This window comes from Pollicipes pollicipes, unplaced genomic scaffold (assembly GCF_011947565.3).
Source record: "Pollicipes pollicipes isolate AB1234 unplaced genomic scaffold, Ppol_2.1 Scaffold_4295;HRSCAF=5057_pilon_pilon_pilon, whole genome shotgun sequence".
Taxonomy (NCBI): Eukaryota; Metazoa; Arthropoda; class Thecostraca; order Pollicipedomorpha; family Pollicipedidae; genus Pollicipes; species Pollicipes pollicipes.
The window spans coordinates 16,490,249-16,506,406 of record NW_023596461.1 but is presented as its reverse complement, the minus strand read 5'-3'; the positions used below and the strand labels follow the sequence as shown (position 1 = coordinate 16,506,406).

At 55.6% G+C, this 16,158-nt stretch overlaps 1 protein-coding gene across 1 annotated transcript; it reads left to right on the top strand.

The window, feature by feature from the left end:
* The first annotated feature begins 4,894 nt into the window (after positions 1-4,894).
* LOC119097219 (uncharacterized) lies at positions 4,895-16,100 on the top strand. Its single transcript, XM_037220272.1, has 8 exons — positions 4,895-5,175; positions 7,103-7,177; positions 7,262-7,555; positions 8,304-8,414; positions 8,700-8,771; positions 12,504-12,573; positions 15,012-15,174; positions 15,509-16,100. Exons 1-8 carry the CDS (start codon positions 5,002-5,004, stop codon positions 15,687-15,689), a joined length of 1,140 nt encoding a protein of 379 aa, XP_037076167.1. The 5' UTR covers positions 4,895-5,001; the 3' UTR covers positions 15,690-16,100.
* The last annotated feature ends 58 nt before the right edge of the window (positions 16,101-16,158 follow it).

Genomic DNA, 16,158 nt, shown 5'->3' with positions numbered 1-16,158 from the left:
GGCTTTGCGAGCGTAAACAGGCAACGGCTGCCGGCGCCACTCGTGCGTAGGCAGTTAACATGCCGACTGTGCACTGCCGCGGCACCTGTTGCCCACTCCGACTGAGCTGTGGCTGTTGACAGGGCTCTGATCGCGTCCACGGAAGCCCTGCATGCCCAGCTGCACGGCGCCAGGCACGGCGACAGTAAACAGGTACGCTCGGGTGGGCTGGGCGTCGCCGGGCCGGGCGACGGACCCTGGCAGGTGCCGATCTCTGGCGCCGGTCACAAAGCCCCAGACGTGACTTTGAGCCCGTCTTATCAGCGGCCACGCGCGGCGGCAGGGCTTGGCGGGGTTAGGGCCTTTAGGGAACTGGTCTGTAGGCTGTTGCTGAGCCGGTACGCGGCAGCCCCATGTAAGTGCGCACCAGCCTGCACCGTCAGGAGGACCTGGGCATGAAGATTTGCGCCTGGCTGGGCTCGGATGCAGTCATGTATTTCGGATATGCACTAAGCGCATCGCGCGACTGAGATAAGCTCCCGGTGTATATCTGCATAGTCGCACGCCCACGCACCGGATTTTGTCACGTGGTGGGACGTGGCCTGCGGAATGATCATTCATACCACACGATAGGCTGCAGCATGATCACTTTTTCTCTGTAAAGCGACGCGTGCAATATTCAATGAGTTGCTGGTCGGGTCGATGAGGCTGAGAGCGCCGTTGCAGGCATCATGTGGCCTGCGCACCTCGCCACCTCGTGTCTGCCGGACGGCCGCCGTGACTTCCGCCTCGCTCCGCCCGCAGGCGGCGGCGGTGCAGGAGGAGGCGGGCCGGCAGCTGGACCAGCTGGAGCGGCAGCTGGAGCGGCAGGAGCAGCGAAAGGCGGCCACCGGCAGGCCGCAGCAGGTGCAGCAGGCCAGGGACGGCCTGCGCCAGCTGAAGCAGCAGCTGGACGAGAGCCGGGCGGCAGCCGGACGCTAGGCGGAGCTCGTCGCCGCCAAGACTCGGGCGACGCCGAGGCGGGCACGTCACTGTCAGGTCACGGGGCAGGCCGGCCGCCGGCGAGAGGCGACGGCGCCAGCGTCTGCGGCGCGCGTCGTCACCTGCCAGATGCGTCGGCTGGCGCCACGTGCGTGGGCGAGAGACACCACTCTGAAGACGCTGCCTTCTGCTGGCCCGTGCAGCAGCCGTGCCAGTTGTTTCAATGTGTAGCACGCTGCTTCCCAATCAAGACGGCATGTGGAGCGGAGGGCGGGCGCTCTCCAGCAACGCGGATGCACGAGACTCGAAGCGGACTCGTTCGGAATGATGCGGTGGGTGCCAGAGGTTGCGTTGACGTGTGAGGTCGAGTCGGCTGGGCAGGGGAGAGTCGCCGTAGGCTTGCGGGGGTGCCTGGGCGGGGACGGGACGTCCCTGCTGCTGTGCTGTAGATAGCTGCTGTCGCGGTGGAGGGGCTGAAGCTGCTGCTCGGGCTGCCGGCCGGCGGCGTGACCGCCGGGCTGCGGCTGATGTGGTGCTGTGATGTGTGCACCGCCGTTCTCGCATACCGTTTTCACCGTGAGGTTCTGTCTGCGCAAATTGTCCTACGCGCTGCTCACTGTCGCCCCTTCGTTGACGCGCGCGATTTGGGAGGACAACAGGTGTCGCGGGTTGGGCTCTCAGGCTTGCTGGAGGCAGAGATATTGACGTCTAGAGACAGTACAACTCGCGCTCTTCGTGATTCACGCCACTGCGTGCTCTTCCGTCGGATCAAAAGCAGCACGTCTTGTGGTGCCTCCGCTTGGAACTATCGGCACCCAGTGCCTTTGGGCGGCGCATGTGACAGAACTCGTGGCGGGACTTCGGATTGTGCATTTCCGGTTGATACTCATGCTGGCAAGCGGACTGGCCTGGCCTGCATGTCGGCTTTTTGGAATCGCGGATGATGCGACGCGACTATTTGCTGCTTGCGCACGAGTCAGCCGTGTCCGGCACATTGCCAGTGCTGGAGGAGGGGTCAAAGGTCTTGCTAACCAATGTCCCATCGAAACAACCGGCTTGGACTGCAAAGCATTGGGTTCCCCTCCGTATCATCGGTTGCCCGGTCCCTTCCCCATGCATTACTGCCGTCAAAAGATAAAGGCTATTTTTGGGCAATAAGGGCCATTTTTTGGAAATAGTTTTTATATGATTTGATGCCGCTCCAAGAGCTGACCTTGTAATGTGAGTTAAAAAGAAGGAAAGGCTTGTTCAAAATGTGTACAATTTTACCTCTCAAAGGACAGAAGCGTGTTTAAGTCGCTGAAACCTAATATTGCCTTTTTAACGGTTTATCTCACAGCAGCCTTTTGCCTTCGGACGGCGACCTGGTGCCTTCTGGAGACGCCTGGGTTTTATCGACGACTTTTCAGTCGCCTAGCGCGTCTGTCTGATATGTTCGCATTTTTAGGGAACGTTTTAATAGTTGGATAGATAACTATTGAAGTGAACTTTTCCTCCACGCTTGCTGAGCTGTGGCTTGTTTTACTGTTGTGTAGAAAACCTTATTTACTTACTGTCAGTTTCCTGAAAGTGAAAGGGCCTTGTTTTTGTGTAGTCCTTTCCCATCTGCGGACTGCACGAGAAAGTCGCAATGAAGCCGCACGTGGCGTTATGTCTAATCCTGTTTTTTTCGTTTATATTGTTCGAATGATGCAGTTTTCGCCGTGGTGATCGAGACGCGTGCGGTTATCTCTCTTGCCGTTGGGAGAGGGTAGCACTGGCAATGGTTCGATGCGTGGAGTGTGGAAGGAAGCTTGCGCCAAGCTTGTAGCTCTTTGTGGCGACAGTCCACCCTGCCTTGTTGAAACCCTCTGTGATTTGAAGTGAGTCATGCACGTGGCAGATGATTGAAAGTTCTCGCAGATTCGGTCTGTAATGCTGAAATACACCTGGCCCGTTTCTTATGTAATTTGATTTATGTTTGAGTGAAGCTTGTCACTCCACGTACTCCGCGTGTCACTAACGGAGCTGGCCGGCCCGTGGCCTCGCGCCAGGCGCCGGCTCGAGGGTCGCTCAGCGGCGCTTGTGCTGGGTCATCTGCGCGGGCTGACGGCGACACGTGCGACCAACGCTCACGACGTCCGGCCAGCTCGGGTCACCGACACGTAGCGCTCGCTACCAATCCATGGTGCTGGTCACTCCACAAGACAGGGGCCACTGACACGCGCCATGGGCCTCGTACGCAGCACTGGTCAACGCCAGGCGGTACTCGTTACCGACTGGCAGCGCTGGTCAGTGCAAGGCAGCACTGACCACCGACAAGCAGTTCTGGTCACCGACAGGAGGTACTGGTCACCGACAGGCGGTACTGGTCACCGACATATAGTGCTGGTCACCGACAGGCGGTACTGGTCACCGACAGGCGGTACTGGTCACCGATAGGCGGCGCTGATCACCGGCAGGCGGTACTGGTCACCGACGTATAGTGCTGGTCACCGACAGGCGGTACTGGTCACCGATTGGCGGCGCTGATCACCGGCAGGCGGCGGTGGTCATCTGCAGATAGTGCTGGTCACTGGCGGGCGGTACTGGTCACCGACAGGCGGTACTGGTCACCTACAGGCGGTGCTGGTCACCGGCAGATAGTGCTGGTCACTGGCGGGCGGTACTGGTCACCGACAGGAGGTACTGGTCACCGATAGGCGGCGCTGATCACAGGCAGGCGGCACTGGTCACCGGTCAGGGTCGCAATTGTGAAACACGACGTGCAGAGCCGACAAGCCGTACGGCTGCCCATGCAACGTGTCGGCTATATGCACCGCCTACTTGGACGCTTCACAGCAAGCAACGAGTAAGACTGCCGTTGCAGCAGTGGCAGTCTTATGACGTAATGCGACAAATACCACATTTGTTTTAAGGAATTTTCCTCTGTTACTGGGGTTCTTTGTAAAAATGTCGGGAAAGTCGACCATGACGTTGCAAATGCCTTGCTCATCGCAGTAGAGCGTTGCTATCCCGCATTTTCGTCGCGCAGGCTCGGATGCGAGGCCATTATTCCGTGGCTCAATGTGATAGCAAATCGGCATTCGGAGATAGGTAAGCAAATAAACTCAGTCTGACCTTCACGCACCCTCCGCCCAACGTCGCGGTAGATGCGTCACAACAAATGGGCGGCCGCTTTAACTACAGGCCGGCGTTGGCAGCCAGCCTTATGTTACATCTCTGTTAGGGACAGTGAGCTGGTGGGCAGCGTTACATTTGTCTCGTGCCTCGCTGTCCCGTGGTCCCGTAGTTAAAGACCCCAGCAAATTTATTCTCGCTGTTTTCCGTCATCCCATCCCTTGACGGTCTCTCTTATCCGTAGTAGGTTTCTTTTCACGATTCGACCTTCTCAACATCGCGTTCTTTGACACCTCTGACCCCTGTCTCATTCCCTCTCCTGATCTTCGCGCCATCGGTCATGTCTTCCCATCATCCCATTCTTCCTCCCGCCATCACCCATGCCCGCCCCTCCCCCCCCCCCCCCACGTCGTCTCCCCTCCCTCCCCTCCCCCGCCGTGCCGTCCTCCCGCCGCACTTCCGGTCCGCAGCCGACCGGGCGGGGCGCGTCCCCGCGTCGTGCCGCGGGCGACCGCGGCGCCGGCGCCGCTCGTCGAATCGATGCCGACGGCGCCGGCCGCCTGAGACGAGCGTCGGTGTCGACCGCGGCCGGGCCGCCCCTCGTGCATGGCCGCGGCGGGCCGCTTCCACCTGGTGAGTGACGCGCCATCGGTGGGGCCAGCGCCCTCTGCCGCGCCCGCCATCTCGGCTCAGGGGGCCGGCTGCAGCGCCAGGGGGGTGCTGCTGCCGGCGCCCGAGGGGCGACCGACGGTGGGAGGTTGCCCTGGCGAAATTTGTGGCATGTGGGCGCTAGGGTGTGCTACACCGATCCTGAGCCGGCCGTGCCGACGTCGCTTCCCGGCAGTGTCATTCTGCATTGATTAAATAGTGGCCGCCTCCTCTACCTAACGATTTTCTATTCGCGATCTGCAGCCGCTGTGTTGCCGGACCGCAACCCTCGGTATGTGGCGTGGTTTTGACGCCAGCGTGAGGTGCAGCGGCTGTCGGACCGGCGAACTCTGCCGGCAGGTTTGCGCTGTTCTGCTGACCCAGGTCGTGCCCTGTCCCCACCTGAGATCGGGCCAGTCCAGCTGCTCCGTCTGGCGGTCACATGTCGCCAAGAAGATCGTCCAGGCGGTAAGGCCGCGCAAGGAATGGCTGGTTGCGCCGCAGCTCTCTGCGGCGCAACATTGTCGTGTTTACGTTATTAACCCTGCCTGGCACACATCTCACCTCATTCAAAGTGGCGGTAGGTCGGCTGGTACGGCTCCTCTTACCAGTCCCACACACAATTCGTGAGAGCAAAAAACGGCATGGAAAAGGTCGGGAAACAAGACGGCATATGACAAACAGCGTTTAGCTAGGTAACTCTTCAGAGACTCCCATGGCTAAGCTGTCAGATGGAACCAAACGAGTTTAAACAACGTTCCCTTCGACTCCACGAGCTTCACATGAGGGTGTTCGCAGATATAATTGGCAGAGACTAAAGCATACCACTATTTACTCCGAGCTGATAATACCAAGTCAACCGATGCCATTCTATAACTTTCCGTAACCTTGACCTTAAATAACCCCATGCTTAAGAATATTCACACCACGGTAGTATCGGTACACCGTGCAGAGGACTATAAAAAATACTTTGGTCAGTTTGGAAAATTGTTCTGACATGACCACTGAAGATGTCTCCTCCAAATTGTACAGAACGCTAGGAGATAGAACGCCCCACACCCTAACCCCACCCCCACCCCAACCCCAGCCAAAAACTCCACGCCGAATCAGAAGGGAGACTTGCATCGGCCATTATACCTACCAGGGGCTTTCAAATGCAGTTGCCCAAGGAGCACAGCAGGTATTGCTGGAGGATTGGTCGGTCCTTGTCTGAAACCGTCCCGAGAGGGCACAGCCAGCGTTCGTTTGCCATCGAGCAAACGCCACGTGGTGCTGCGCGGCCATGCGCCAGTCCACGAGTTTGACTGAAACGAACTCTGACTGTGCGATCACTTCTGCCACCGGTTCACGAATTGGCTTTCAGCGTCGTTCCTGAAACCTCGTCATTTGACCATGCCTAGACGTATCATTGATTTCCGTTGAAGCCAACTGACCTGCTGCACGCAGCTCGCCACATCACAAAGCCAAACCTCGAAACAGCAGACAGGTAAATTTCGACGAGGCCGCGGTATATTTAGTGAGCGATAAGTGTCGAGGAGAGGGGAGCACTCCCATCTTTACAGGCGTTTCATCTGCTCCCTCCCTTCCCCCCCCCCCCCCCCACACACACAATTGCTAAGTAGCATTGCATGCGTTCTCATGGAAATCGTCATTGTTTTATCCCTTTATCGAATGTGGACACGCCGGTGGTTCATGGAAATTCCCGCTGTCAACAAAAGCACATGAGTCTTAAAGCTCTTACCATCATCGGTAACTGCACGTGGAATACAGTCTAAGCACAGTTTAGCAATTTAGCAAAGTCCGTTCAGCAGGACGTTAACGGCCGTCGTCTGTCGAGTCCTCGCCTCTGCCACGTGTCATGGCTACCCTCAGCGAGCTGTATAGACTCGACGCCCGACGATTTTTACAGTGATAGACGTAGTTCGGAGCACACATGTCCTCTAGAATACCCGCATTTCTGAAGGCCCCCGCGGCGTTCCTGTCCCCGTTCCCGGTCCACGCCCTGTCGAGAGCAGACCCCTCATTCCCCAACCACGGAAGTGATGCAGGCAAGGAGAGACAGCAGTGCGGGCCGTCGTCGGCAGGTGTCGAGTCGACGGAAGGAGGGCGGCGAAAGGAGGGGGGGGGGGGGGATGAAGAGAACTACGACTAAAGGTGGCGCCGTCGCCAGCCGTCGCAAACATCGTTGGAAAGCTTAGGTGCAACACAGCAGTCTGCCCGAACTCCCCAGCCATCCGGTCATGTCATGTCATGTGCTGTGTCGACGCCGCTGCTCTACGTTCGTCATATCCACGTTCGTCAGTCGGTTCACCCCACACACGCGCGCCGTGCGCGGCGGCGGCCCAGTACACCCCCGCGCCGTTGTCGGGCGCCTTACCAGCGCGCGTTCCTGCAGCGCTGGCTGCCGCTGGTGGCCCGCTACAACGTCAGCCTGCCGGTCACGTGTCCGCTGCACCCGTCGCGTCAGCTGGTGGGCCGCCCAGAGCGGGCGCCTCCTCCGCGGCGCGCCGGCGGCTGGCGCTGCGGCCTCTGCGGCCGCCGGTTCGGCCGCGAGGTGCTGCTCGACTACCACTACTGGGCCGAACACCCGGCCAAGCTGACACTCCAGGTCAGTCAGCAGTCCTGGGGAACCGCCAGGGCCGACCACCCGGCCGAGCTGACACTCCAGGTCAGTCAGCAGTCCTGGGGAACCGCCAGGGCCGACCACCCGGCCGAGCTGACACTCCAGGTCAGTCAGCAGTCCTGGGGAACCGCCAGGGCCGACCACCCGGCCGAGCTGACACTCCAGGTCAGTCAGCAGTCCTGGGGAACCGCCAGGGCCGACCACCCGGCCGAGCTGACACTCCAGGTCAGTCAGCAGTCCTCGGGAGTCGTCAGCGCAGCGGCCAGACTGAGCTGCGCAGGGCAAGAGGTGCTGAGGGCCAGGAGCCGAAGGTGCTGAGGACCAGCGGGGAGAGGTGCTGAGGGCCAGGAGCGGGAGGTGCTGGGGGCCGGGGTGGAAGGTGTTGAGGGCCAGCAGGGAGAGGTGCTGAGGGCGTACTGAGGGCCAGGGGCGGGAGGTGTAGGATAATGCAGCCTGTTAAAAATGTAAGTAAAGATGAATTTCCGTAGGGTCAGATACAGGGTCCTACTACCACGATCGCTGATACATGCGCTCAACCTGTGTCGTGTAACGTTTGTAAGCTGATCATCAAATAGCATAATTGTTTGTTTTGCGTTCACACATGGTCGTAACCGATCTTACAGGTCAATTGGCACTAATGTTTATGGTCAAGACACAAATGTAGTCAATTATGCATGCCAAGTATCTATTGGGATTTGAACCGCACCGAACTATGTGGGTACATGTCATGCCTCCACATTGTACATGGTAATCAACGAATGGCACGCCTGAGATTGGTTGTAATATGTTCCACAATCGTTTTGCAATATTGAACCACTTGACTGAACTGTTAAGCATTACATTTTGCATGCGATATGCATGCACAGGAAAGACTGATGAGTGTCAGCGATCTTGTCGGGATCAGTGGTATGCTATGACCTGAAGGTGGCCATCTTGGAACCGATGACGACGGCAGTCTGTCTTCTTTCGACAGGACGAGACCCTGGTGTGTCCTGCCGACTTCTGCGGCATCTTACGCTGCAGCGTATACTCGCACGTGCTAACTTCGGGTCGCAGCGACCTGGAGACGACCGACTTGCAACCGGTGGAGACCTCTTCCAGGCAACCACACGCCGTGCAACCGGCTCGACCGCGCCACCTGCAAAAATACTCTGAAGCGAGAGTGCTAAATGATGCCACTAGACGGCAGTGCAGTCGGTGCGTGGATTCACGGCAAAACGGACAGCCCCAGTGCATGGACAAAGCTGCACCGGACAATGCCAGCATGCCGGACTTGGAAAGTTGGTGGTGGTGGTCTCACACCTGGTGGTGGCTTGATAACTCCCCGGCTCCGTCGACGGATGACGTCATCAGTGATTGTGAAGAGGAGCAAAATGAGAGCTCGCTTGCGGATCAGGCGTGTGACCCGGTCAAAATGGAGCGACTGAGGATCATGTGTGAGGTAAGTTCAGTACCAAGAATCACCATAAGGAGAACTAAAGTGCCGGGCATCTGAAGTCACGATATGAAGTACTGCCCTATTGCTGCCGCGTTGTAGCGTGAACGGCTTGCAGCAGATCCATGAGAAGCCAGAACTGCGCAGAAACGTTGCAAAGTAGGGAAAAAAGACAACACCGATGAAACGATAACGTGTGAATCAGAAGATATCGCACCTTCAAAGTACGCATTTAAGCAAAAGTTGACCTATATTATGTGTCCTTGTGCTGGAAATAGCCAAGCGATCTGCGGATCCTCTGATCATCTACAGTCCTGCCTCTGGGCACAGGAATGAGGGCATAACTATCGCTGCAGTCCTACCTCTGGGTGCAGGAATGAGAGCATAACTATCGCTGCAGTCGTACCTCTGGGTACAGGAATGAGAGCATAACTATCGCAGCAGTCGTACCTCTGGGTACAGGGATGAGAGCATAACTATCGCTGCAGTCCTACCTCCGGGTACAGGAATGAGAGCATAACTATCGCTGCAGTCCTACCTCCGGGTACAGGAATGAGAGCATAACTATCGCTGCAGTCCTACCTCTGGGTACAGGAATGAGAGCATAACTATCGCTGCAGTCGTACCTCTGGGTACAGAGATGAGAGCATAACTATCGCTGCAGTCCTACCTCTGGGTACAGAGATGAGAGCATAACTATCGCTGCAGTCGTACCTCTGGGTACAGGAATGAGAGCATAACTATCGCTGCAGTCGTACCTCTGGGTACAGGAATGAGAGCATAACTATCGCTGCAGTCCTACCTCTGGGCACAGGAATGAGGGCATAACTATCGCTGCAGTCCTACCTCCGGGTACAGGAATGAGAGCATAACTATCGCTGCAGTCGTACCTCTGGGTACAGGAATGAGAGCATAGCTATCGCTGCAGTCCTACCTCTGGGTACAGGAATGAGAGCATAACTATCGCTGCAGTCCTACCTCCGGGTACAGGAATTAGAGTCTGGCCGTCAGATCTTTTTTGTCTTAGTTTGTCTTATTTAAGTATAGTCTGTAAAGTTTGTCTTATGGGTCATCAGATACTCGTCAGATTTTTCACATCCTGCGTTTGCTGCATGGCTATGGCCATGCAGCAAACGGCCTTTTGGCATGGCCTTTTTGTTCCGGTTTCTAGAACACCCCAGGAAAGGTCTGGCCCTGTCTTGGACGGGTCGTGATTCCTTTGCAAACTCCTGGCCATCTTCTTTGACTGGCCCTCTGGGAACACTTGTTTAATACAGCCACCGAGCATTGGCTTCAAAACTCTGCTACCACCAGCCCAAAAACTGACGAGCGATCTGCGGTGGCGTGTTTTTTTTCTTGGTTCAATCGTGCCAATGTTCACGGAGGACGTTTTTTACCATGAGCGGTGCAAATATGAGCTTGGATCCGCCTCGTACCAGCTGTCAGTTCCGGGCAGATTTGCCAGCGTTCGGTTTGGTTTTGACATTTGAATATTTAAGCAACCATATCTGAACAGTCTGTTCGATTATCCAGATTGCATAAATTGGCAAGCGTGCATTCGGGTAAATGCTCGCCGGGGAGGAGGGGGGGGGGGGGGGGGGGAGGGGAGGGACGTGTGCACATTAAAAATACTTCGCGCACTGCGGTGCTATGTGATGAGGTAGTTAGACGCAGCATCGTCGAAAATGAAAACACGATATCCGTTCTGTTGTCGGGACGTACACAAACCAGGCATTTCGTGGCCTGTGTCCAACGATGTTTTTTATTTTGTCGCAGTTGGGGTGGAAAACTACAGTTTTTCCTCATGAACCGTACTGAAATGTTTCCGCGCGTTGTTTTCGAAACGACGCGGTCGTGCGAGGGTTCAGTACGCCGGTGGTGTAACGACACTGCAGTGCATGTCCAGGGCTCTCCACGCCTCGGTCCCGATGTCAATGAATCACAAACACCAGATATTATCCTCTTGGCCAAAGGACCAACGAATTGGGGGCCCTTGTACATACACGTGCGCTCTTTAGGAGCGATGGCGCAGGCCCAGTGAGCCTTGACTAGGCTGTGAGAGTCTTCACCTCGAGTGTTCTGGTCGAGCTCGGCCTGTCAGCACAATTTCTGGAAGTTGATAACCCGCAGCCAACGATTGCTGGTGCATGCAGCTTTTAGCAATAATGAACAAAATCATTAAAATAGCGAGCCATACAAATGCAGCTGTCTGGTATGTGCATCCCAACATTCTGATGAGACAGGCTTTCCCCCAACACTGTAATACCATTGCGATTTCATCTCACCTATTGGGTTTGACTGAAAACACAGCTTGTAGAAAATCTGACCTATCGGATCGACAATGAGTGCTGAATTCAACAGCCCAACATTACAATGACGCTACACTGACATTATGACGGAATAGAAAGCGGGCCAGGGGGAGGGGGGAGGGGGGGGGGGGGGGCGCCGGGGGTCACGGCCATGCGCTCTGTGTGCAGATCATGAATGCACCCGTTTTAGGACGCTTTTAATGATTGATGTCTAGTGTCAGCAATCAGAATGGGTGAAGACGTGAAACCAGCTGCACAGTACAGGCCAACGAACCAGTTCCAACTCCTTAACGGACTCCAAAGCTGCCTGGCTCATAGACCCGCCCATAATACCGGGAAGACCGGGAGACTATAACCGAGAGGAGGTCAGTGTAAAATTTTCCGGAACCAATCTCGAATACATGACGCTGTGACCTAAACCAAGAACGGCTGGGTCGTGGAAGCTACACGTAGTGTGACCCCGTTTAATATGACCAACGTCCACCGAAAATAGCTGCGTTTTAGCGATGCTGCGGTCTTTGCCTGAAAGCTGAACGGCTGCAAACTTGATAATGCTCATAATTAAAATTACGAAGCCTACTTCTGTGAATAGCCCCAAGCTTCTTGTATGAGAGGCGTATGTACCCATAGGCACTGACGTCTGGCATGAAATTTTATAGATCATATCAAACTCTGAGCGAGCCGAGCGTCTTTGCACAACATGACAAAAGAAGCAGCCATGATGCTTTTTTAATTTTCATAGGTGAGACAGAAGTAACAGCCTTATTCCTCGGACGAAAACTAGGGTAGTGGAGATGTAGATGGGTTAATATTTCAGCAACATGCCTTTATCGAAGCAATAGGGGAAGCATTGGCAAACAATAGCACTTATGATATTTTTTCGATAAAGGCATGCCACCGAAATACCAACCCATCTACATCTACATTATCCTGGTTTTTCTCCGACGATAAGGCTATTACTACTATCTATGTGGATAATGTTTCTCACAAATGCACTGAACAACTCGTTTTAATTTTAGTTGGCTTACACACTAAAGGGACGACAATTTCCAACTTGTTTTTCCATATAAATGAAAAGGGGACCCGCTAGCCCAATTCCAAAAACGCACCCCTTGTGCATGAGTGCATGTGGGGTGGGCAAATGGTAGGATTATTCATTGCCTTCCGAAATCAAAGCGACGAGAGCACGGGGCAATCTCGTCACAAAGTATCTGAAAATTAGATGTTTGTCGTACCGCTGTGTACCGGAACGGCGTACCGCAGCAGGTTTTGTTTTGAGTGAGTGTGTTTGCCAGTCAGTCTTCTGCATGTGTACGTTTGTATCGTTCACGCGTTTCCACCTGAGTGCTCTTTAACACGATCCTCAAGTTGAATGTTGACCTCTAGGCTTTGCTTATACTCGGGGTTATAAGCATTGAAATATTTTCAGGACCTCGTGGACGACTGCATTTCGCCTCTCATCTTAGATCTTTCACCGGAAGAATTTCGTACCATGCAGGGTAAGTTACTTTACTTGGAATCCCCACCGAGCGACGAGAGTCTCAGGGATCTATTAAGGTTTCGTTAAAATACATTCAGGGTCGCTGGACACGAGCAGCATACATTTTCAGCATCTTAGTTTCCAACAGTTTCGCGCTGCTTGCATACAAATTGCATGAAGTCGTTGCGTCGCACCCCACATTTTGCGGGTGGGTGCAATGCATGATATGCTTTCAAACGTGATTATATTTTTTAATGGTGGCGAAACTTCGATCCAATTTTTGAGAGTTGAATTCCATAAACAACTGCTGCCATGGCGCGGCACCGGCTGGGACCTCCGATGGTCCATGAACGAAACGGACCGTAGTTTAGAACTCAAGTTTTGCGCTCAAGTAACTGCATTAATAATCTGGCGAGACTGGTGAGTAAAACTGCCGCGAGTATTTCGCGAACGACGGGAACCACAGTTTGATTCAAGTTTTGAGGTCAAGAAATTGTATTGCTGCCTTGGTATGGCTGATGCGTAAAAGACACCGGCGCTGAAAGTTGCCGGCACTTCAGCTTCCCAATATTACCCTCTGTGTTCTTATTCCGTTAAACGACCACAGTTACACTTGCTGACTCGCCACTCAGCAAGGAGACGTAACCGATCCTCTTATCGGCAAATGTGAAGTCTGTCCCACTTTCTGACGACGAGTGTAATCTCACTGCCCAAGGTGGCAATAAAACCGATACGGCTTTGATAAAGACATAATGCGGTTCTTCGTTCAAGACATGCCTCAGCGCCGCCGTTCGGTTGTGCTGACTCACAGTCTGCATTTGACAGGAGTAAGCAGAAGCCGCATCTGACCATTCAGACCGAAAGTAATACCTTGACTCCTGACCTTGAGTCAGGAGTCAAGGTACGCTGTTACCCTGACTCTCACCGCGGCAGCGGACTTGCACACTTCCCTCCCGTCAAGAAGATATCTGAGACATTTCTGACTGCCCGCCAGAGGACCCGCATCCGGCCCCGCCGGAGGACCCACATCTGACCCCGCCGGGGGACTCACATCTGGCCCCGTCGGAGGACCCACATCTGACCCCGCCGGAGGACCCACATCTGACCCCACCAGGGGACCCACACCTGACCCCGCCGGAGGACCCACATCTGACCCCACCAGGGGACCCGCATCTGACCCCGCCGGAGGGCTCACATCTGACCCCGCTGGGGGAGTCATATCTGGTCCTGTCGGAGGACCCACATCTGACCCCGCCGGAGGACTCACATCTGACCCCGCTGGGGGCGTCACATCTGACCCCGCTGGGGAACTCACATCTGGCCCCGTCGGAGGACCCACATCTGACCCCGCCGGGGAACTCACATCTGGCCCCGTCGGAGGACCCACATCTGACCCCGCCGGAGGACCCACATCTGACCCCACCAGGGGACCCACACCTGACCCCGCCGGAGGACCCGCATCTGACCCCGCCGGAGGACTCACATCTGACCCCGCCGGAGGACCCGCATCTGACCCCGCCTGAGGACTCACATCTGACCCCGCTGGGGGAGTCATATCTGGTCCTGTCGGAGGACTCGCATCTGACCCCATCGGAAGACTCCTAATGATCCCGCCGGAGGACACATCCAACCTCGCCGAAGGACTCACATCTGACCTCAACGCATGACTCATGACCCCGCCTGAGGCCACACATTTTAACTCAGTCGCGCCGACTTGTGTCGGCTAGTGCTTATTTGTGTCAGCTCATCCGTATCTGCAGCGCATAAGGCTGGTTTCGACTGCTATTCCGAAGAACACAGCGCAGCTTTGAGCAGAGGCCGATCCCGACTCGAGATGCGACCCATTTTCAAAATGAAGTCTAGAATGTATTTGGAATTGCAGCTGAGCAATATAAAAACAATAATGCGTATGTGTAATGTAATGTAAAAATATCAAAATAATTTCTGGAACGTAGATTGGATCGGTTTTGACGACACCATTTCCGCGCGAGTAATTTTTCAGGAGATAACCCCTTCTTTAGGTGCCACAAAAGCACCTGGAGCATTTGTTTTGCTGAGAACAGGGCTATGTGCAACTGTTCGGCTTTTGGTTAACATGTATGCGACGCCGATGGCTAGTATACCTTATTACCTGCATTTGTATTGTATTCGACTTACCAGTGATTTGATTGACCTAACTCCAGCTGCAACTCTGACTCACAATAAAAGTTCCAGGAAATCAGTGCTAGCCGGACTTTGCAAAAGTTTGGTTTATTCCAAAGTTCAATCCAATTCCACCGGAATCAAGCACAAAGCTGCTGCTAGAATATCTGTATCCGAGTGCACCACCACTATATTTCTATGCTGTCGGCCGCTTGCCTGCTGTCCGTTGATCACGTACAGATGTGCGGAATACTGTGGCAAAATACCCGTCGTCGGCTGCATTCATCGCGTGTCGTTGGCCGCCTGTGCCGGCAGCGGAGCTCAGCCACGTCACGTGCTGGTACCTGGCCTGCGACCGCTACTGGGACCGCTCGCCGGCGCCGGCGCGCGTGCTGCCCTGGGCCCGGATCGCCGCCGCGCTCACGCTCCCCACGCTGCTGCTCTCCTATGTCTACTACCTGCTCTGCGTGCTGCGCTTGTGAGTCGACCGCATGTCGTCGCTCAGTGACACACTGGGCTGGAGTGGGCAAGGCTGTGAACGTGTGGAGAAGGAAGAGGTTGCAACTAGGCTCAGACCGATACCAGACATGTATTTCATGTTCTGAGCCATGTAGAGCATGTGTCCAAACCAGTCTGCCTGTAATTCAGTCATCTCAAAGATCTGGGCTGAACTGACCTAGCCTTCTCGTTGGAGAACGCCAATGTCTGCGCGCCGGACGTGACCTGGCATAACTTGGCGTGACCTGACGTGACCTGGCGTAACCTGGGGTGATCTGACGTGACCTGGCGTGACCTGGCCTGTCGCGCGGCAGGGAGCGGCGCCGAGAGCCGGGAAAGGACTTCATCCAGGTGACGTGTCCGCACGAGCTGAAGCGACGCCTCCTGGAGCGGACTGTCAGCCGGGAGCCGGCCCGGCCGCGGCGCCCCAACGACCTGTTCGCCATCTACGACGGCGACTACGAGCTGGCCCCGCCCAATCACGTGGACTACTGAGACACGGGCCGGCCTGACCAAGACACGTGGGCTACTGAGACACGGGCCGGCCTGGCCAAGACACGTGGACTACTGAGGCACGGGCTGGCCTGGCCAAGACACGTGGACTACTGAGACACGGGCCGGCCTGGCCAAGACACGTGGGCTATTGAGACACGGGCCGGCCCGGCCGAGACACGTGGACTACTGAGACACGTGGACTACTGAGATACGGGCCGGCCTGGCCCAGAGACGTGGACTACTGAGACGCGGGCCGGCCTGGCCAAGACACGTGGGCTGCCGGGACACGGACCGGCCCGGCCCAGACACGTGAACCACTGAGGCGCGGGCTGGCTTGTTCGACCACTGGCACCACTGAGACAAGTGCTATCCTCGCTCAACGAAATGGAAACTATTCCGATGTGGCATTTCCTGTTGGGCGGTGCTGCGGGGTCAGGGGTCAGCTGGGTCACCACTCCCGTAGCTGACC